The 16154-nt window shown below is 39.1% G+C and overlaps 1 protein-coding gene across 1 annotated transcript; it reads right to left on the bottom strand.

Moving 5' to 3' along the window:
- Positions 1–8553: 8553 nt before the first annotated feature.
- Positions 8554–13634, bottom strand: LOC145048530 (Kinesin motor family protein). The gene is made up of 14 exons (XM_078997047.1): positions 13214–13634; positions 12999–13133; positions 12506–12589; positions 12293–12418; positions 12136–12195; positions 11991–12044; positions 11700–11888; positions 11447–11595; positions 11217–11366; positions 11012–11141; positions 10040–10939; positions 9865–9960; positions 9063–9782; positions 8554–8987 (listed from the first exon to the last, which is right to left on the bottom strand). The coding sequence occupies exons 1-14, from the start codon at positions 13508–13510 to the stop codon at positions 8748–8750; spliced, it is 3330 nt and encodes a 1109-aa protein (XP_078853173.1). The 5' UTR covers positions 13511–13634; the 3' UTR covers positions 8554–8747.
- Between the last annotated feature and the right edge of the window lie 2520 nt (positions 13635–16154).

Genomic DNA, 16154 nt, shown 5'->3' with positions numbered 1-16154 from the left:
TGACTAAGTCTCGGAAACCACCGTGTTTCGGTGTCCAGATCCGGTCCATGAAATATAAGGCTCCGTCACCCTTGGCTTCTAAATTCTTGTCCATTCCTCTGAGGGATTCACTCGTCACATTTTTAGGTTTCTTGGCTTCAAGTTGGGCCGCCTGAATTTGGTTAGACAAGTGTGAATGGATGGTTATTGACAATGATTTGACTTTGCGACCAGAATATTCTTTCTGACTCAGGGCGTCTGCTACTACGTTGGCTTTACCCGGATGATAACGAATGTTGCATTCGTAATCACTGAGTAGCTCGACCCACCGTTTTTGTCTCATGTTGAGCTCCTTCTGATCGAATATGTGTTGTAAACTCTTGTGGTCGGTAAAGATAGTGCTCTTCGTTCCATACAAGTAATGTCTCCAGATCTTCAGAGCAAACACCACTGCTCCCAGTTCAAGATCGTGGGTCGTGTAGTTAACTTTGTGTGTCTTCAACTGTCTGGAGGCGTAGGCGATGACCTTACCTCGCTGCATCAGAACACACCCGAGCCCTTGGTTCGATGCATCACAATAAACTACGAAGTCTTCTATCCCTTCGGCGAGAGATAGTATTGGTGCGGTGCACAAGGCTCGCTTGAGCGTTTGGAACGCTCTCTCTTGTTTCTCTTCCCAGTCAAAGGCCACGCCTTTCTGGGTCAGGGTTGTAAGAGGTTTCGCTATTCGGGAGAAGTTCCGAATGAATCTGCGGTAGTAGCCAGCAAGACCTAGAAATTGACGAATTTCTGTCGGCGTCTTGGGTGCTGACCAGTTCTCAATGGCTTTAATTTTGGATGGGTCCACGTGGATTCCCTCTTCGCTTACCACGTGTCCTAAGAATTCGACTCTTCGGATCCAAAATTCACATTTCAAGAACTTCGCATAAAGTTTCTCCGTTCGTAAAGTTCCTAAAACTTGTCGTAGGTGATCGCGATGCTCTTCCTTACTTCGGGAGTAGATCAGGATGTCGTCAATGAAAACGATGACGAACTGATCCAAGTAAGGTCAGCATACTCTGTTCATCAGGTCCATGAAAACTGTTGGCGCATTGGTCAATCCGAATGGCATCACCACGAACTCGTAGTGTCCGTAACGAGTTCGGAAGGCTGTCTTCGGCACATCCTCCTCGAGCACTCGTAACTGGTGATATCCAGATCTTAGATCAATTTTGGAAAAATAGTTCGCCCCTTGCAGTTGGTCAAATAGATCGTCTATGCGAGGCAGAGGGTGACGATTTTTGACCGTTAGTTTGTTGAGTTCTCTGTAGTCGATACACATACGGAATGATCCGTCTTTCTTCTTAACGAACAAGACCGGTGATCCCCAAGGTGAGAAGCTTGGTCTGATGAAGCCCTTGCTGAGTAGTTCGTTAAGTTGACCAGATAATTCCTGCATCTCTGCTGGTGCTAAGCGGTAGGGCGACTTGGCTACTGGGGTAGCTCCTGGGACTAAGTCGATTCTGAACTCGACCTGTCGTTGCGGAGGTAATCCAGGTAGTTCTTCTGGGAAAATGTCGGGGAAGTCGCTCACTACTGGAATGTTCTTTAGTTCTTTCGTTTCGAGGTTCGTGTCGACGATGTGAGCAAGGAATGCGTGTTATTCTTTGCGCAGATATTTCTGTGCTTGAATACTTGATATAATGTGAAGACTCGCACCAGGTTTGTCGCCGTAGACTATAAGAGTTTCGTTAGACGGAAGGTTTAGTCGGACTGCTTTCTCGAAGCACATGATGTCGGCGCGATGAAGACTCAACCAATCCATGCCGATGATAATGTCGAAGCTTTTTATTGAGACCGGCATGAGGTCGATTGGGAATGAATGGTTATCTAGGGTTAGGATACATCCTAAGTATATGCTAGTGGTGTTTTCTGTTTTTCCATTAGCCATTTCTACTGTGAATTGTTCTTTAAGTGCGTGTGGTTGTGGTTTAAGCATGCGAGCAAATTTGTGGTTCACAAAGCTTCGCTTCGCTCCACTATCGAACATAATGCATGCATAGGAGTTATCGAGGAGGAACGTACCAGTCACCACTGTCGGGTCAGCAACTGCTTCCCCGTCGTCGATAGCCAGTACCCTCCCTGCTCCTCCAGCATTTCTCGCTTTGGGGCAGTCCCTCTTATAGTGGCCTGTTTCGCCACATCCATAGCAAGTTGGGCTCGCGCCAGAGCCAGGGACTTGTGTGATCGGTTGTGCCAGGAATTTACAGAAACGGACGGTGTGTCCTTTCCTGTTGCAGTTAGAGCACTGCATTTCACGGCAGTGGCCGTTGTGGTGGAAGTTGCATTTGTTGCACTTCGGCAAACTTCCAGCATACTGCTTCATCGGAGCAGTAGCAGCAGTAGGGGTTACTGCGGCATGTACTGCCACAATTTGCTGCTTCTTGGCAGCTCGTTGCCTCTTCTTGTCATCCCAGAACTTCCGCTTGGTGTCAGCGTGTTTGGAGGGTTCTGAGATGGCTAGGGTTGTTGTGGTTGCAGAGGTTTTGACACCATGGTCAATAAGTCGTTGTGCCAGTCGCTTGGTACTGTCAAAGGTAGCGGGGTTTGATGATAGGACATCCCCCTGATACGGAGGCACTAGCCCCCATATGTATCGTTCGATCTTTTTCCCTTCAGTGGGAACCATATTAGGGCAGAGGGCCACCAGTTCGCTAAATCTGGCGGTGTAAGCAACAATGTTGGTGCCCTTCATGGTCAGGCTCCAAAGCTCCTGCTCTAGTTTCTGGATCTCGCCCCTCGGGCAGTATTCCTCAATCATGAGGTCTTTCATCGTATCCCAGCCTATGTCGTTGGCCACGACGAGAGTTAGAGATTTAACGTGGCAGTTCCACCACGTCAGTGCCTTCCCTTCGAAGGTGCATGCGGCATATTTGACTTTGCTCGCAGCAGGGCAAGAACAAATTTCGAAGACTGATTCAGTCTTCTCGAACCATTACGAGAGAGCAATGACTCCGCCAGTCCCATGAAAGGACTTCGGCTTGCAGTTGGTGAAATCCTTGTAAGAGCACTCTCTCAAGTGCACAGGAGTTTCAACCGGAATGGAGTTAACCGGGGTTCCACCTCTGCTGGCATCAGTAGAGTGATACTGTGCCATGGCAGTTGCCACTGCTGCAGCTACGGCAACATTTAGGGCTGCTGTATCGATGACCGGGGGTGGAGGAGGCGGTGTAGGTGTAGGGTTATTCCGGGAAGATTTGCGAGGAGGCATCTTTCAGCTATAAGTTTATAAAGATGAGAAAGGTGGTAAGAATCAATTTGTAAGTAAGGTGAGAATGATTCATGGACTAACTAACCATAGCCCAACAATTGAAAGAGTGTTTGAGAACATAACCAGTAAGATGTGTAGGAAAACCCAAATGTAAAGATTCTTCCCACAGAGTAGGTAGTTGTCAATAATACTGGTATTACTGATGTAACGAGTTCAATGAAAATTGACCTAACAGTAGGTCTTACATCATACCATACGGAAAGTTTGACAGTTCTTAGATTCCTAATTAGAGTACTGAAAGTTAGGAATATTTTACAGATAAGTGCTACTTAGAGCACGGATGTTAAAGGCTAATCCTTAACCCAAAAGATAATGATGTACTAGACATCATCTAACGACGATGAGTATTCCTCGGGAGAACCCTGAGGTCTCTCATTTGTCGGACCACCTCTTGAAGGTGTCATTCGTGAGCCCTTTGACGAGCTCCCAGTTCCATGACTTCTGCTTGAGAGGCAACTAGATGTTGCTGTAGGGTTTCATTGGTTCTCCGGGTCCGTTCCATATCTTCTTCGAGACGGCGAATGCGGACTGTGTTGACACCTGAGTTGGCATCAATCTCCACGACCCGGTCGATGGCTGCTCGACCTTGCTCGACATTACGAACTATTCTGCGGATAATGACAGGTAGAGCTCGGTCAGCAGAGCCACCATCGCTGATGTTGTAAAAGGTTTGGTCCCCAAAGTATGGTAAGGGTTGACCCTGTTCGTCACTCCAGCGATTCAAGTTATCTACCCACAATGGAGTGGGACCTAGAAAAGCTGGTCGAGGGTTGTTGTTTGGGGCTTGACCTACTGGAGGTAGGTTGTTGACTTCGGGCTCAGAGTCTGATCCATCCGAGAAGCCTTCATCTTGATGATCATCCAACGGAATTTGGTGTTCATCGTCAGACTCCGCTTCGAGCCATCCTGCGTTGCCTTCATTTGGAAAGTACGGGTCGCCGTGATGGAATCCATCCATTTAAATCTACGCGAGAAGAGAGGTATAAAGATATAGTATATATGTAATTAGTAGTACAAAATACACCTATAGTATTTTAAGTTTAAGTTCTACTGATCTTCTTGTGGTATTGTTGGTAAGTTTTTAGACTTGTTAACACATCACAACCATTCTAGGGCATATGCTAATCACTCCTCGGACCAGCATAGTTGATCAGGCTATGCCATTCCCAGGACTGACCATATATCCCCGAGCTTACCTGTGATAATTAACAATCGTAATACTTTTGTTCTTGTCGTTGTGACACTGGTTTTAGTATGAATGTAGACTAATATACTTAATTAAATATTTTAGTATTTTAAGTATAGACTCTTGGTCAGAGTGTTTTAATCCCAAATGGGTTTATAGTTTAGTATATCTTTTATGAGTTGATATACTTGATTCACTATAAACAATGCTCTGATACCAATCTGTCACACCCCAAAACCAAGAACGGCGGAAACGTTCTGGGGCAGAGGATGTCATGTAAGTATCACAACACAGTAAATGTAATTAAGCAAACAACATCATCCATTGCATTAAATATATAATTTTAATACAAGCGTGTTCTGTACAGTATAGACACCAAAAATAATGTATATCAAAATAATAAGATGAGTCTTGAATGCGCTCCATCTTCTCAAAAGCTGGCCTCGGTACCTGTCTACTGATGACCTGAGAATACAAGTTATTTTGAAAGAGTTTATCAGCATTAAGCTGGTGAGTTCATAAGTATTTTAGTGTCAGTATTTGTCATCCAAAAATGTTTGAACATGTATCAAGTATAAGTTTGTAAAATGTATGTAAAGGTTTGCAATTGTTTGTAAAAGTTTGAATCTCTCAGAAAAACCTATATTTTCTATTAAAGTAGCCTCCTACCAAGGCTTAACTGTTTTGTATGCTCGTTTGATGTAAAAGTGTGTAATTTCCCAAGTGTAACTATCATTTAACAAAATATAGTTTGTACATTAACGTTTAAGTGAGGTTATCACTAAAATATGTAATGGGTAAATCATTGTAGTACTGTAGTCATGTATTATAAGAACTACTGTTGTACTAACTACCTTAAACTGGATTTATATTAAGGCATTATGTGATAAATTGCACCATACTATCGACTAGTAACAACGACATAATGAATGGTCGTAATAACGGAATGACGTTTAGCACCCGCAGACCTGCAGGTCCGGCTGTAGTTAGCAGCAAGGTGTAGGATTATCAATCCAGTATAGATCTATACGCAAACTCACGCTCTCCCTCCAAGAGAATTCTGGCTACAACTCGAGCCATGACATTTAAGTCATGCTCCGATTTAAATCACAATAATTAAAGTATTCATGTATATGTAATGTTTCTCGCTCTAGTATAGTTGTATATGTATTGTTTCTAGCATCGTTGTATATGTATTGTTTCTAGTATAGTTGTATATGTATTGTTTCTAGCATCGTTGTATATGTATTGTTTCTAGTATAGTTGTATATGTATTGTTTCTAGCATCGTTGTATATGTATTGTTTCTAGTATAGTTGTATATGTATTGTTTCTAGTCTAGCTATATATGTATAGTTTCTAGTATAGTTGTATATGTATCGTTTCTAGTATAGATGTACATGTATTGTATTACCCCGATGGTAACTAGCTATTGATGTACTGATAAATATGAATATGGAAGTACTTTTATGTCTATACATGTATATATGATATATAACTAATATGGAAACGACCCTCGAATGGTCACCCGAAATCCCACCAGACCACATCTCAGTGCGCGAAAAGGAAATAGGGCGGATGGCCTTCCTAAGCCCTTTAAACATTACTTATATATATCTATACATATATGGGCATGCAATTTATAAGAAGTAAAACAAAGTTTAAATAAAAGCATTTGATAAGTAAAAGAGTTTGTAAAATATTTTGAAGTAAAGCAGTTTGATAAACAGTTTGAACAGTGGTAAAATCGTTGGTTTTCTAGTTATTAATCACATGTGATTAAATGCAATCACATGTGATTGATGCAATAACTATAAGTATTTAACTTGTATCCCCCCCATAAAGTATTTAAAACATTTAAAAACATTTCAAAGGTTGATTAAAGGGGTATGAACTCACTTGTGGTGAGTAGATTGGATTGATGTATCGGGTACCGTGCTAGGTGGCAAACGGATACTTGTTCACACGTTCGAGCCTAGTTATCATATAATGAGCATATATATAACTAATTATCCAAATAATAACTTAACAAAGTAAGTTAAGACACTTAGGAACATGTATACACTTTATATAAGTGTTATAGGTCCTAATGGTTGCATCTAAGTTGATACGGGACAAGGCAAAGGGGGTTTAATGCACCAATGACCTTGTATATGAGTTCACCACCCAACAAACCCCACCCTTTGGAGTTTACGGCCGTGAACCCATGAGTTTACGGCCGTGAACTCCTCACTTGGTGGTTTTGGGTGCTTTGAAGTGTTATCTTGATCCTAGAATAAGCCTAGCCTTGTTGGAATAATCCTTGAAGTAGTTTAAGGCCTTGGAATGCTCCTTTGGGGAGTTTACGGCCAAAGGACCATATCCCCTAGAGTTTACGGCCGTAAACTCATATGGGGTGTTGGTTTTAATTCATTTAAGGCCCTTGCACATGTAGGATAACTTCCATGTTTTTATCTAAGGCTAAAGGGGACATTAGGCACACATTTATGCCTTTACTTGGAGTTTACGGCCCAAGATATGTTCCTTGGCCGTAAAATCCCTTTAAGGGGTGATTTTGTTGTCATTTGTTCCCCATTCAAGTCCCAAGTAGTCAAGGTTAATTGTCTTAAGGCTTTAAGAGTGTTTAGGGCATCTTTAACACTTGAAAAAGGGGTTTACGGCCCAAGAGAGTTCCTTGGCCGTAAACTCCTAAAACCCTTTGATTTTGAAGTGTTTTGGTGTCCAAATTAAGCACAAGAATTAGAGGGTAAAGTCCTTAAGCCTTAGGGGGTGATTTAGGGCATTTATAACCCTTAAAAAGGGGTTTACGGCCCAAGAGAGTTCCTTGGCCGTAAACTCCTATAACTAGGGTTTCTTTGTTGATTTCTAGTCTCAAATGTTTATACATTAACCCCTAAACAAGTTGTCTAACAAGGAATCGGGACTAGGAAGCCTTTAGGCTCCGTTTTGGAGTTTACACCCCAAGAACGTTCTTGGGCCGTAAGCTCCCGGATCTTGTATTTTAGACATGTAAACAACGTTATAAAGCATATAACAAGTATTAAAACACATTTAGGAAAGTAGACTCACAATCCAGGATGAAAACCCGAAGATCCGTCAGAGAGAAATGGCTTTTCTCTAGTTGGAATTGTGAATAATGAATTAATTAAATTCAGAAATCTATTTATAGTCCTGAAATATTTTGATAGAAAATATTTTTATTCCGGAAGTCGGACTATAACATTATGAAACTTGAAATGTTCAAGTTTCACAAATACAGGAGCATCCACTCTCTTGATATATCCAGAAACGTAAACCCTAATGTACACAAACTTGTTCGGACAAGTCTGAAAATCACTGAAATTGGACTAGTTTCTATTGAATATATATGTTCGTACAAATGAAAATTTCGGGTTGTCACGAATCTCAACATGAATCATATACAATAAGAGAATCTACATAAGAAATGACGTTAACTAGAGGAGGATATGGTGGCTAGAAAAGGTTTAACCTCTAGGTACCATAATATTATGATCGGTCATTACATTTTTGTTGATCTTGATCGGTGTGTGTAAAAGTTCATTTGAGATCAAAAATTAATTTTTGGATGTCATTTTTTTTAAAAAAAAATATGAAATGAAAATTTAAAATGAAAAGAATATTTTTATTTATAATTTTTGAAACTCTTTATTCGAAAAAATAATAATAAATAAAAACAAAAATATTTTTAAAATACTCTGTGATGTTAGAAATGTGTAGAATATTTGTAATTATGTATAAATATGTTTTTTTTTTTTTTTTTTTTTTTTTTTTTTTTGACATTCGAAACATGGTCAGACTCAACTTCATCAAGATTTCCATTATCTTTCATAGGTGCATGTTCATGTTTGATTTCTTAGTTAGGGACCGACAACTTGAGATTTCCATAGCTTTGATATATAACAGTAAAAATATCATAGCTTGTTTGGAAATCTCAATGATTATGAGCAAACCAAGGTTCAAAGAAAGGAAAATAAGAGAACGCAAAAAAATTTGAAGCTAATAAGCGTTTCAAGTCATGATAGATAAAATAATGACCGGAATTTTTAATAAAACAAATGTTATCGACATAAATTTTCATTAAAACAATTCAGTGATTCATTTGACATTATAACAATTGAATGAAAGCAAATCAAGTGATTTTGACTATGTAAAATAAGACGAGAAAGCAAAATGTGCATAGTATAAGAATTCAATAAACAAACCACTATAGGTGGTTGACAAGAAGAAATATTAACGAATCAAGATATATGGCTTAATAATGATCTTGATATATGGCTCCAAATTCTTGCCTCCATGCCTGATCATCATCCTCATTCTCATGGGCTTTCATGTCCGAGTCTTCCCTATACAAAGGTCTCAATGCGGAATCAGGCAAGCGGCTCCCAGCAAGATACTGTTTCATTGTAATCATCTCCATCTTGTGCTTTCTTTTCTGTTTATCCATTTTTTTCTTTAACTTATCACTCTCTTCCTGAACATTTCCCAAATTTTCCTGCACACAGCATCATAATGAAAAGAATGAATGAATGATTACAGACAAAAAAGGTGAAATTTATGGAGTAAGTACCTGTGCAATGGAAGCTGCTTCTTCTGCTTCTCTGAGCCTAACAAGAAGTTCACCAGCAGCATGAACAGCTTCAGCAGTGTCTCTAAGTTGCATTTTTAGGGTTCGATTCTCCTTCTTCAACAATTCCCTTTCCTTCTCCCTCTCAACTCTCAAGACAGAAAGCTCTGCAGCAAGAGACTTTGAAAAGCGCTTCCCATGGCCTTTAGCTCCAGCTTTTGCAGCCGCTCTTTTCACTTCGGCTATCCCCTCCATAATCAACCGATGCTTTTCAGCCAACTCGTTGTACTTCTCTTGTAAATCAGCATAATGCTCCACCATTTTACCATGTCCAAGGATGGATCGCATGAGGGCATCGTCCAATTCTTCACTACATTTCTTCTCCAATCTCAGCTCCATTTCCACCTTCTCAGCACGCCGGCGGTTGGCCTCCAGGTCAACTCTCAGTTCATCGGTCAAACAGATCCATTCGCTCTCCATCTCCATCCACCTTTCCCTTTCCTTCTCAACTTCTTCATCGCTTCCTTTATTATTATTACTTGGAGGAGGATACACACCACTTTTTCTTAGTTGGAGCGATTGTGACAAAAGGGAGGACGAGATTGATTTGTTGTTGTTTGGCGACTGCTGGAGTTTGCTTCTTAATGTTTTGATTTCTTCCAGAAGCGATTCCTTTTCGTTGGTTTCTTCTATCATCTCCGGTTCCTCATTCCATCTCAGAAGCTGAGAATATCATAAAAATAAAGTTTAAATAATAATTTCACAATGTTGTTTGTCGTTGTATTTCTCAATTTTATGATCTGACCTTTGCTACACTGTTACGTGAAATCCTCCCATTTCGAAGCTCATCAAGCGGTGATAATACTTCACCCCCTTCTTTCTCTTGTTTGTATTGCGATACCTGGAAGTAAAACGTTAAGAGTTACAGAGAGAATTCGGGTTTGGGAAATTAACAACATCAACATATAGAGATGTCTTACCAAATTATTCAACCTCTCAATCTCTGCTTTTTGTTCCATGCACAGATTTTCAAGATCTTTCACTTTCTTCATGCTTTCTGGAACAATCCATGTCTTCAAGCTGTCCTGGACATCATCAGAAGATGCTTTCTGCTGGCAGGTCGAGCAGATGTATTCTTTTGTGGATGTTTCGTTTGTCTTGGTTGCCAAGTGATCAAACGATAATGCAACCAATGATTTATTGCGTTGGTGGTTGTCGATAATCTCCAGGCCTCTTTGAAGACTAGCAGCTAACGATTCAGTGGCACCCCCACCCCCAAACATCTTGCTTGATCGTAGAGAAGACCTAATTTGATTGCTTATCCTCAGTGACTCATGCGTTACATTTGAACTGAACTTCAAACTTTCCACAACATTCTCTTCTTCACTTGTGGGCAATTGGTTTGATTTTGATGAGAAAACCACGCTCTTTCTCATGGTGCTACCAATTTTTGGGGATTCTGACAACATCGGACCACTGAAAGCATCAGAAGGCCTGCCAACACTGATAGAGAGGCTATCCTCATCATGTAAAGGATTGCTCTCAGGTTCTTCAGCTTCGCTTTCTTCGTTACAACTTGCATACTGTTCGCTCTCACAACCACCCATGGAGAAAAAGCGTGTGCCTCTGCTCTCGGAGGTTTCTTCAAATTCCTCATCACAACAACTATGCAACATATCGAGCTGTTGTCGCAAGTCTTGAACATCCTGCTCATCGATATGCATTTCTTCTTTCGACTCATTGTCGATTTGTGGGAGGATCAACGAACGATTAAGGCTTACTCTCAGTTGATTCAAGCTTTGGCGAACGCTTCCACCTTTAAAAATCGTGCTCGATCCAATAGAGTAACTAGTATCTGATTTTGCCCTAATCAGCTCTTCCTGAAATCAACAAATCCAACTCGGTTAATCAGAAAGCAGTTAGGGTGTTTTATTTTATAAGAGGGTACGTACCTTCAGTTCACGAATTTGATCCGTGAGATCATTAACATCATCTTCTGTTATTTCGTTTACAACCGGATTATTGTGTATAAGTTTTGCTCGGTGTCCAAATCTAAGTGTGCTTATGGTTTCAACAGAACACCTGTATTTCCAGAAATTGTTATGATATAGTCAAATAAAGACCAGTTTCGAGATCAATTTAGTGATGAATACATACTTTTCATCTGGGGAAATGGCACATATAACAGTAAGCTTTGAGTTGCCTCCAAGTGATTCTCTCAGCAAATGAGTCAAACAGGAGTTGTTATATGGAACGCTCTTGGATTGTTCAGACTGATTTGTCCCAGCAAGGATATTAACCAAGTTTCTGCACAATGCAAACAGCATGAGTAACTAGAAGCAACAAGTGATTTATCACACACAGTACACGAAGAAATCGAGCCATACCCAAGTTGTGATATGGACTTTCTAACAAATTCTCCTTCCCTAACACACTCTCTACTAACATCATTGGTTTTGTTCTTTTCAAGTCCAGCTATATCCACAAGGGTAATCCTGCTTGTCTTTGAACTACCAAAATGCTTAGAAGCATTACCCTGATAAATGGCAGTTTGGTTACAGTTAGGATTCCGTCGTAAACACAATATGGCTTATTGTTTTAAACCACAGATAAAGTTATGAACTTGGAAATTCAAGGTACCTTGCACCAAGACTCGATGACACATGTAAACACAATATGAGATCTTGAACTTTTGGAGTTTATGCTTGTTGCTCCAACCTTTCTATTAGAGAGTCCCTTGATCAGAATTTGAGTAACATCTTCATAGCTTGTCACATACTCCTCACTCAGATTCTCAACATAAAACCCGTGTTTAGAATCATCTTTTATCTGAAATAATTTGACTTTTTACATTACAATCACAAAAACAAGGAGTAACAGGAATATAACACATCAATGAAAACACCAAAAAGATAAGATCTTAATACCCACCTCTAGGTTTCTCTGGGTTGGATCGAGCAAATCTCCAATTTGTTCGTTATATATCTGCAATAAGTTTCAATGACAATAAAGTTATCATTTATTTAGTTTCAAAGTTAAGAACAGGACCAATGAAAAGCAGCCATGAAGCACCTACCTCGAGGAAAGAGCATCGGCACTGATAATTTAATTGTTTACCCTCTGCTTGATCTTGCTCCTGAAATGAAAATCAAGATTGCAATCATAATGAGTATTCCACGAGATCCTACACCTTATTTTGTATATACATCAAGGATGAAAAGAAGTCTGCTTACTCGTTGGATTTCTGCAAACAGCATCTGGAAGATGCGTGGAACAATCCCTTGGTTACCATTGGCTGATTGATCTTCAACCATTGCACTTGGTGGACCCCACAACGTGTAAGTTTTTCCACTTCCAGTCTGAAGGACACTAGCAATCAATGGAGATATTGCAACCAAATAGTTTCCATAAAAAACAGTGTTACCAAAAAAAATCTAATAGAGTACCTGTCCGTAAGCCAAGATTGATGTGTTGTAACCAGCCATGGCACTCTTAACCATTGAGACACCAACTAGCTTAAATACATCCTCCTGTCATAACACCAAACAGCTTATAACTCGATAGATTGTTTATTCTTTTACCATTCCTCCAAGTAAAAAAAAACCAACACACTTGGTAAAATACCGGTTCATGATTACTCATAACATCTGATGTTAAAATACCTTAGAAAATCTCATCAGTAATGTAACAACATATGAACTCTGTGTGGTTAATAGAAACGATCATATGTAGTATTGTAGTGCACAATTTATTCCAACATTATTCACTACTCAATAGGAGAATGCTTAAGAAGTCAATGTGCATTTTTTGTAAAACTATCAAAAGTAATATAAGAAGCTCACCAATTATGCACACGGTTAACAGAAACACTTATACAGAGCACACATTTTTATCAAACATATTTAACAATTCAACAAGGGACTCAGTAATTCTACGAACCTGACTAGATTTGGAGTCCAGGACTGCATCCAAAGTAAATTTTCGATCGCCCACGGAAACTGAATCTTCAGAAACTTTTATGACAGTATAATCCCCTTTTTCGTGAGAATTAGGAGGTCTAATCCTCGCTATAACCTATCAAATTAACCCCATAAATAAACACTGTTTCAGATATAGTTTCTAAAAAAACAAAACAATACTGAATCAATTTGTACCTTAACAGGTGGATCTTGATGCGACGGTACTTCTGCTTTTTGCTGCGTTTCCAATTCGGTGGCTTTTTTGCCTGGAACCGAGACGTTTCCCGTTGATTCCTTTACAATCGAAGGTAGTTCACAAACATGAATGTTCGGATCTTCTGGTGGGACGTTTTCACTGTTGAATCGAGATAGCTTAGGGTTTGAAGTCATCTTGTGCTTTACGGATCCAGATCTAGGAAGTAAGTTTCTAATTGAAGAAATAGAAATACTTCCCGATGAACGATGCCGTGAGTTCCCTGCGTTAGACTTCATACTTGTCTTCACTACGCGATGGTCGGAGATTCAGTGCGTGTTAGTGAAGCAGATGGGGGGGAGCGTATGAGTTCAAATTCGAAAAACGGTGCAGAGGGGGAAAGAAGAGAAAATTGGAGTTGTTTTGGGAAATGACCGTTGTCTATTTATGTGTACAGATAGGGCTTTCCACAATCCACATGCTGTTTTAAGAAAATTACTATTTTGCCCTCGTTTCTAGCCGTTGCACTGATCCGGCCCGTTGGGATTTTAACTCATGAAAACTTCGTTCGTTTGGTTGTGCGTTATTAAATAAAGTCATAAACCACTAATTATATTGCCCTAAAAATATTTCCCTTTTACTCATGAAAACTTCAGTGTTTTTTAATCATGAATTGATTCTCAAGTTGTTTATTTGTCTTATCTTAAACATTTTATTAATAGTTAAAAAATGGGATAATCACTAAAATACCAAAATAAGAGATGTTCTCATCGGATTGTTTTATGAATGCTTTCCACTACAAAAAAAATAAATAAATAAATAAAAGAAGTCATTTGCTGATATGATTTCTTCTAATTTAAGATGATTTTCGCAAAACAATAGCAATTTCAAATAATAAGTTAAATTTGGCAAAAATGATTCAAAAAACTAATTTCCCAAAGTCCACTTTGCAAAATGGATAGATATTTTGTGATAATATTATTTTGAAATATGATCTTCTCATGATAGCACATACCCTCTTTTGTTTGTTATCCTTTGAAATTTTGGTAAACCGAGTAATCTAACCCATATTAGTTTTTAATTTTTTTTTTATTTTTTTATTATTTTATTATTATTATTATTATTTTATTTATAAAATAACTATTTTGTCTAAAGTATGTCATTCTAGAGAGTTCTCCGGAACATCAAAGTAGGATTTCGGACAAGTGTTACCGATTATTATTATTTTTTATTTTTTATGTTTATGTGTAAATTGTAATATGTGTTTTTGTATTATTATTATTTTTTTCTTTTTCTATAATATTTGTTTTTTTATAAAATCTAATTTGAAACTGTAATTTTAAAATCTACAAAAAAAAACTAATAAATACATAAACTTAAGAGATTTGTTTTAAATAATGGTACAATGTTCAAATGAACTTTGTCATCGTATCCCAAAAAATTTATGCAAATCGTTTACGATAAGACATGATCCATAGATCACTTTTACCCGTATAAAGTTGTAACGACGAGATTTTCAAAACAAAATTTTCATTTTTCAACAACCACATTTTAAATATAAAACATTCTCAAAAGAGTAAATTACATGAATGGTCCCTATGGTTTAGGGCAATTTGCACGTTTGGTCCTCAACTTATTTTTTTTAACTCTGAAGGTCCCTACTGTTTGTTTTTGTTACACGCTTGGTCCCTGTCTTACCTAAAAAAACTATTTTGCCATTGAATTTTTAAAATATTTAAATAAACACACCCCAACCCCAACCCCAACCCCCTCACTTTACCCTACCTATCCTACAATTTTTTTCCTATTTAAATAATAGTTTTTTTAGATAAGATAGGGACCAATCGCGTAACAAAAACAAACAATATGGACCAAACGCATAATAAAAACAAACGTTAGGGACTTTCCGAGTTAACAAAATAAGTTAGGACCAAGCGCGCAAATTACCCCAAACCATAGGGACCATTCGTGTAATTTACTTTTCTCAAAAAGTGTTTCACAATAGTTATTAATCAAACATGTCCCCAAGATCATCAATCAAATCTCCTCTAGGTGTGTACGGTTCATGTCGGCGTCTTCCCACGATCCTCGCTAGTACCTGAAACACATAACACAACGACTGTAAGCATAAATGCTTAGTGAGTTCCCCAGGATACCACATACAACACATACGCCACTCAAGGCTACTGTACGACCCTCCGATCAATGTGTCTCAGCGGGACCCTCCAATCCCGTAGCTCGTTGGACCCTCTGGTCCGGTCATAGCTCGTTGGGCCCTCCGACCCGGTATGTCTCGTTGGACCCTCCGCTCTGGTCTATACAATTATATATCATACATACATCACATATCACATAATCTCATACATGACACACAATCTCATACATAGCACATAAGACCTTCCGGTCAACTCATAATACCACTCTAGGTAATGTATAGTGAGAAGACTCACCTCGGATGTCTCGGTAATATCTCGCTTGCGTAACACTGATATAGCCTCTGCCTAAACACATAAACGATCATCTCAATTAATAACGACTCTCCAGGCTAGACTAAATCCTCACACGTCCTCTAAGAAGGCTAAAAGGCAATTTTACCTTTCAAACAGTTCACAAGTCCAATTGTTGACCAAACCCTAAAAGTCAGTGGTCAACCCTTTGATTAGACTCGCCGAGTTCACAATTGTGACTCAGCGAGTTCAGTCATGATATCGAGTCCTCAAAATCCCCAATGACTCACCGAGTCACTTCCCCAACTCAGCGAGTCACCAACTGTGTGATTCATGGGGGAAAACTATCCTACTCACCGAGTCTATTCTTGGACTCGACGAGTTCATGCCATGCTCAAACTCAAATGACCTCTTGAGGTCAGATCTGTTCCTCCAGTCCATATATCTAGCCTTACCAACCACTATAATGACGTAAAGGTCTGACCTTTACACTCAT

Source organism: Lactuca saligna, chromosome 5 (genome assembly GCF_052625555.1).
Source record: "Lactuca saligna cultivar CGN05327 chromosome 5, ASM5262555v1, whole genome shotgun sequence".
Lineage (NCBI taxonomy): Eukaryota > Viridiplantae > Streptophyta > Magnoliopsida > Asterales > Asteraceae > Lactuca > Lactuca saligna.
Note: the sequence above shows the minus strand (reverse complement) of the source record. Positions and strands in the feature narration are given on the sequence as shown.

Excerpts from the sequence above, each read along its gene's own strand:
- LOC145048530 (XM_078997047.1), bottom strand. The coding sequence starts at position 13,510 with ATGAAGTCTAACGCAGGGAACTCACGGCATCGTTCATCGGGAAGTATT. Across the intron at positions 12,590-12,998 it reads TGGACTCCAAATCTAGTCAG|GAGGATGTATTTAAGCTAGT; the intron begins GTTCGTAGAATT and ends GTGTTATGACAG. Across the intron at positions 11,889-11,990 it reads CAACCCAGAGAAACCTAGAG|ATAAAAGATGATTCTAAACA; the intron begins GTGGGTATTAAG and ends AAATTATTTCAG.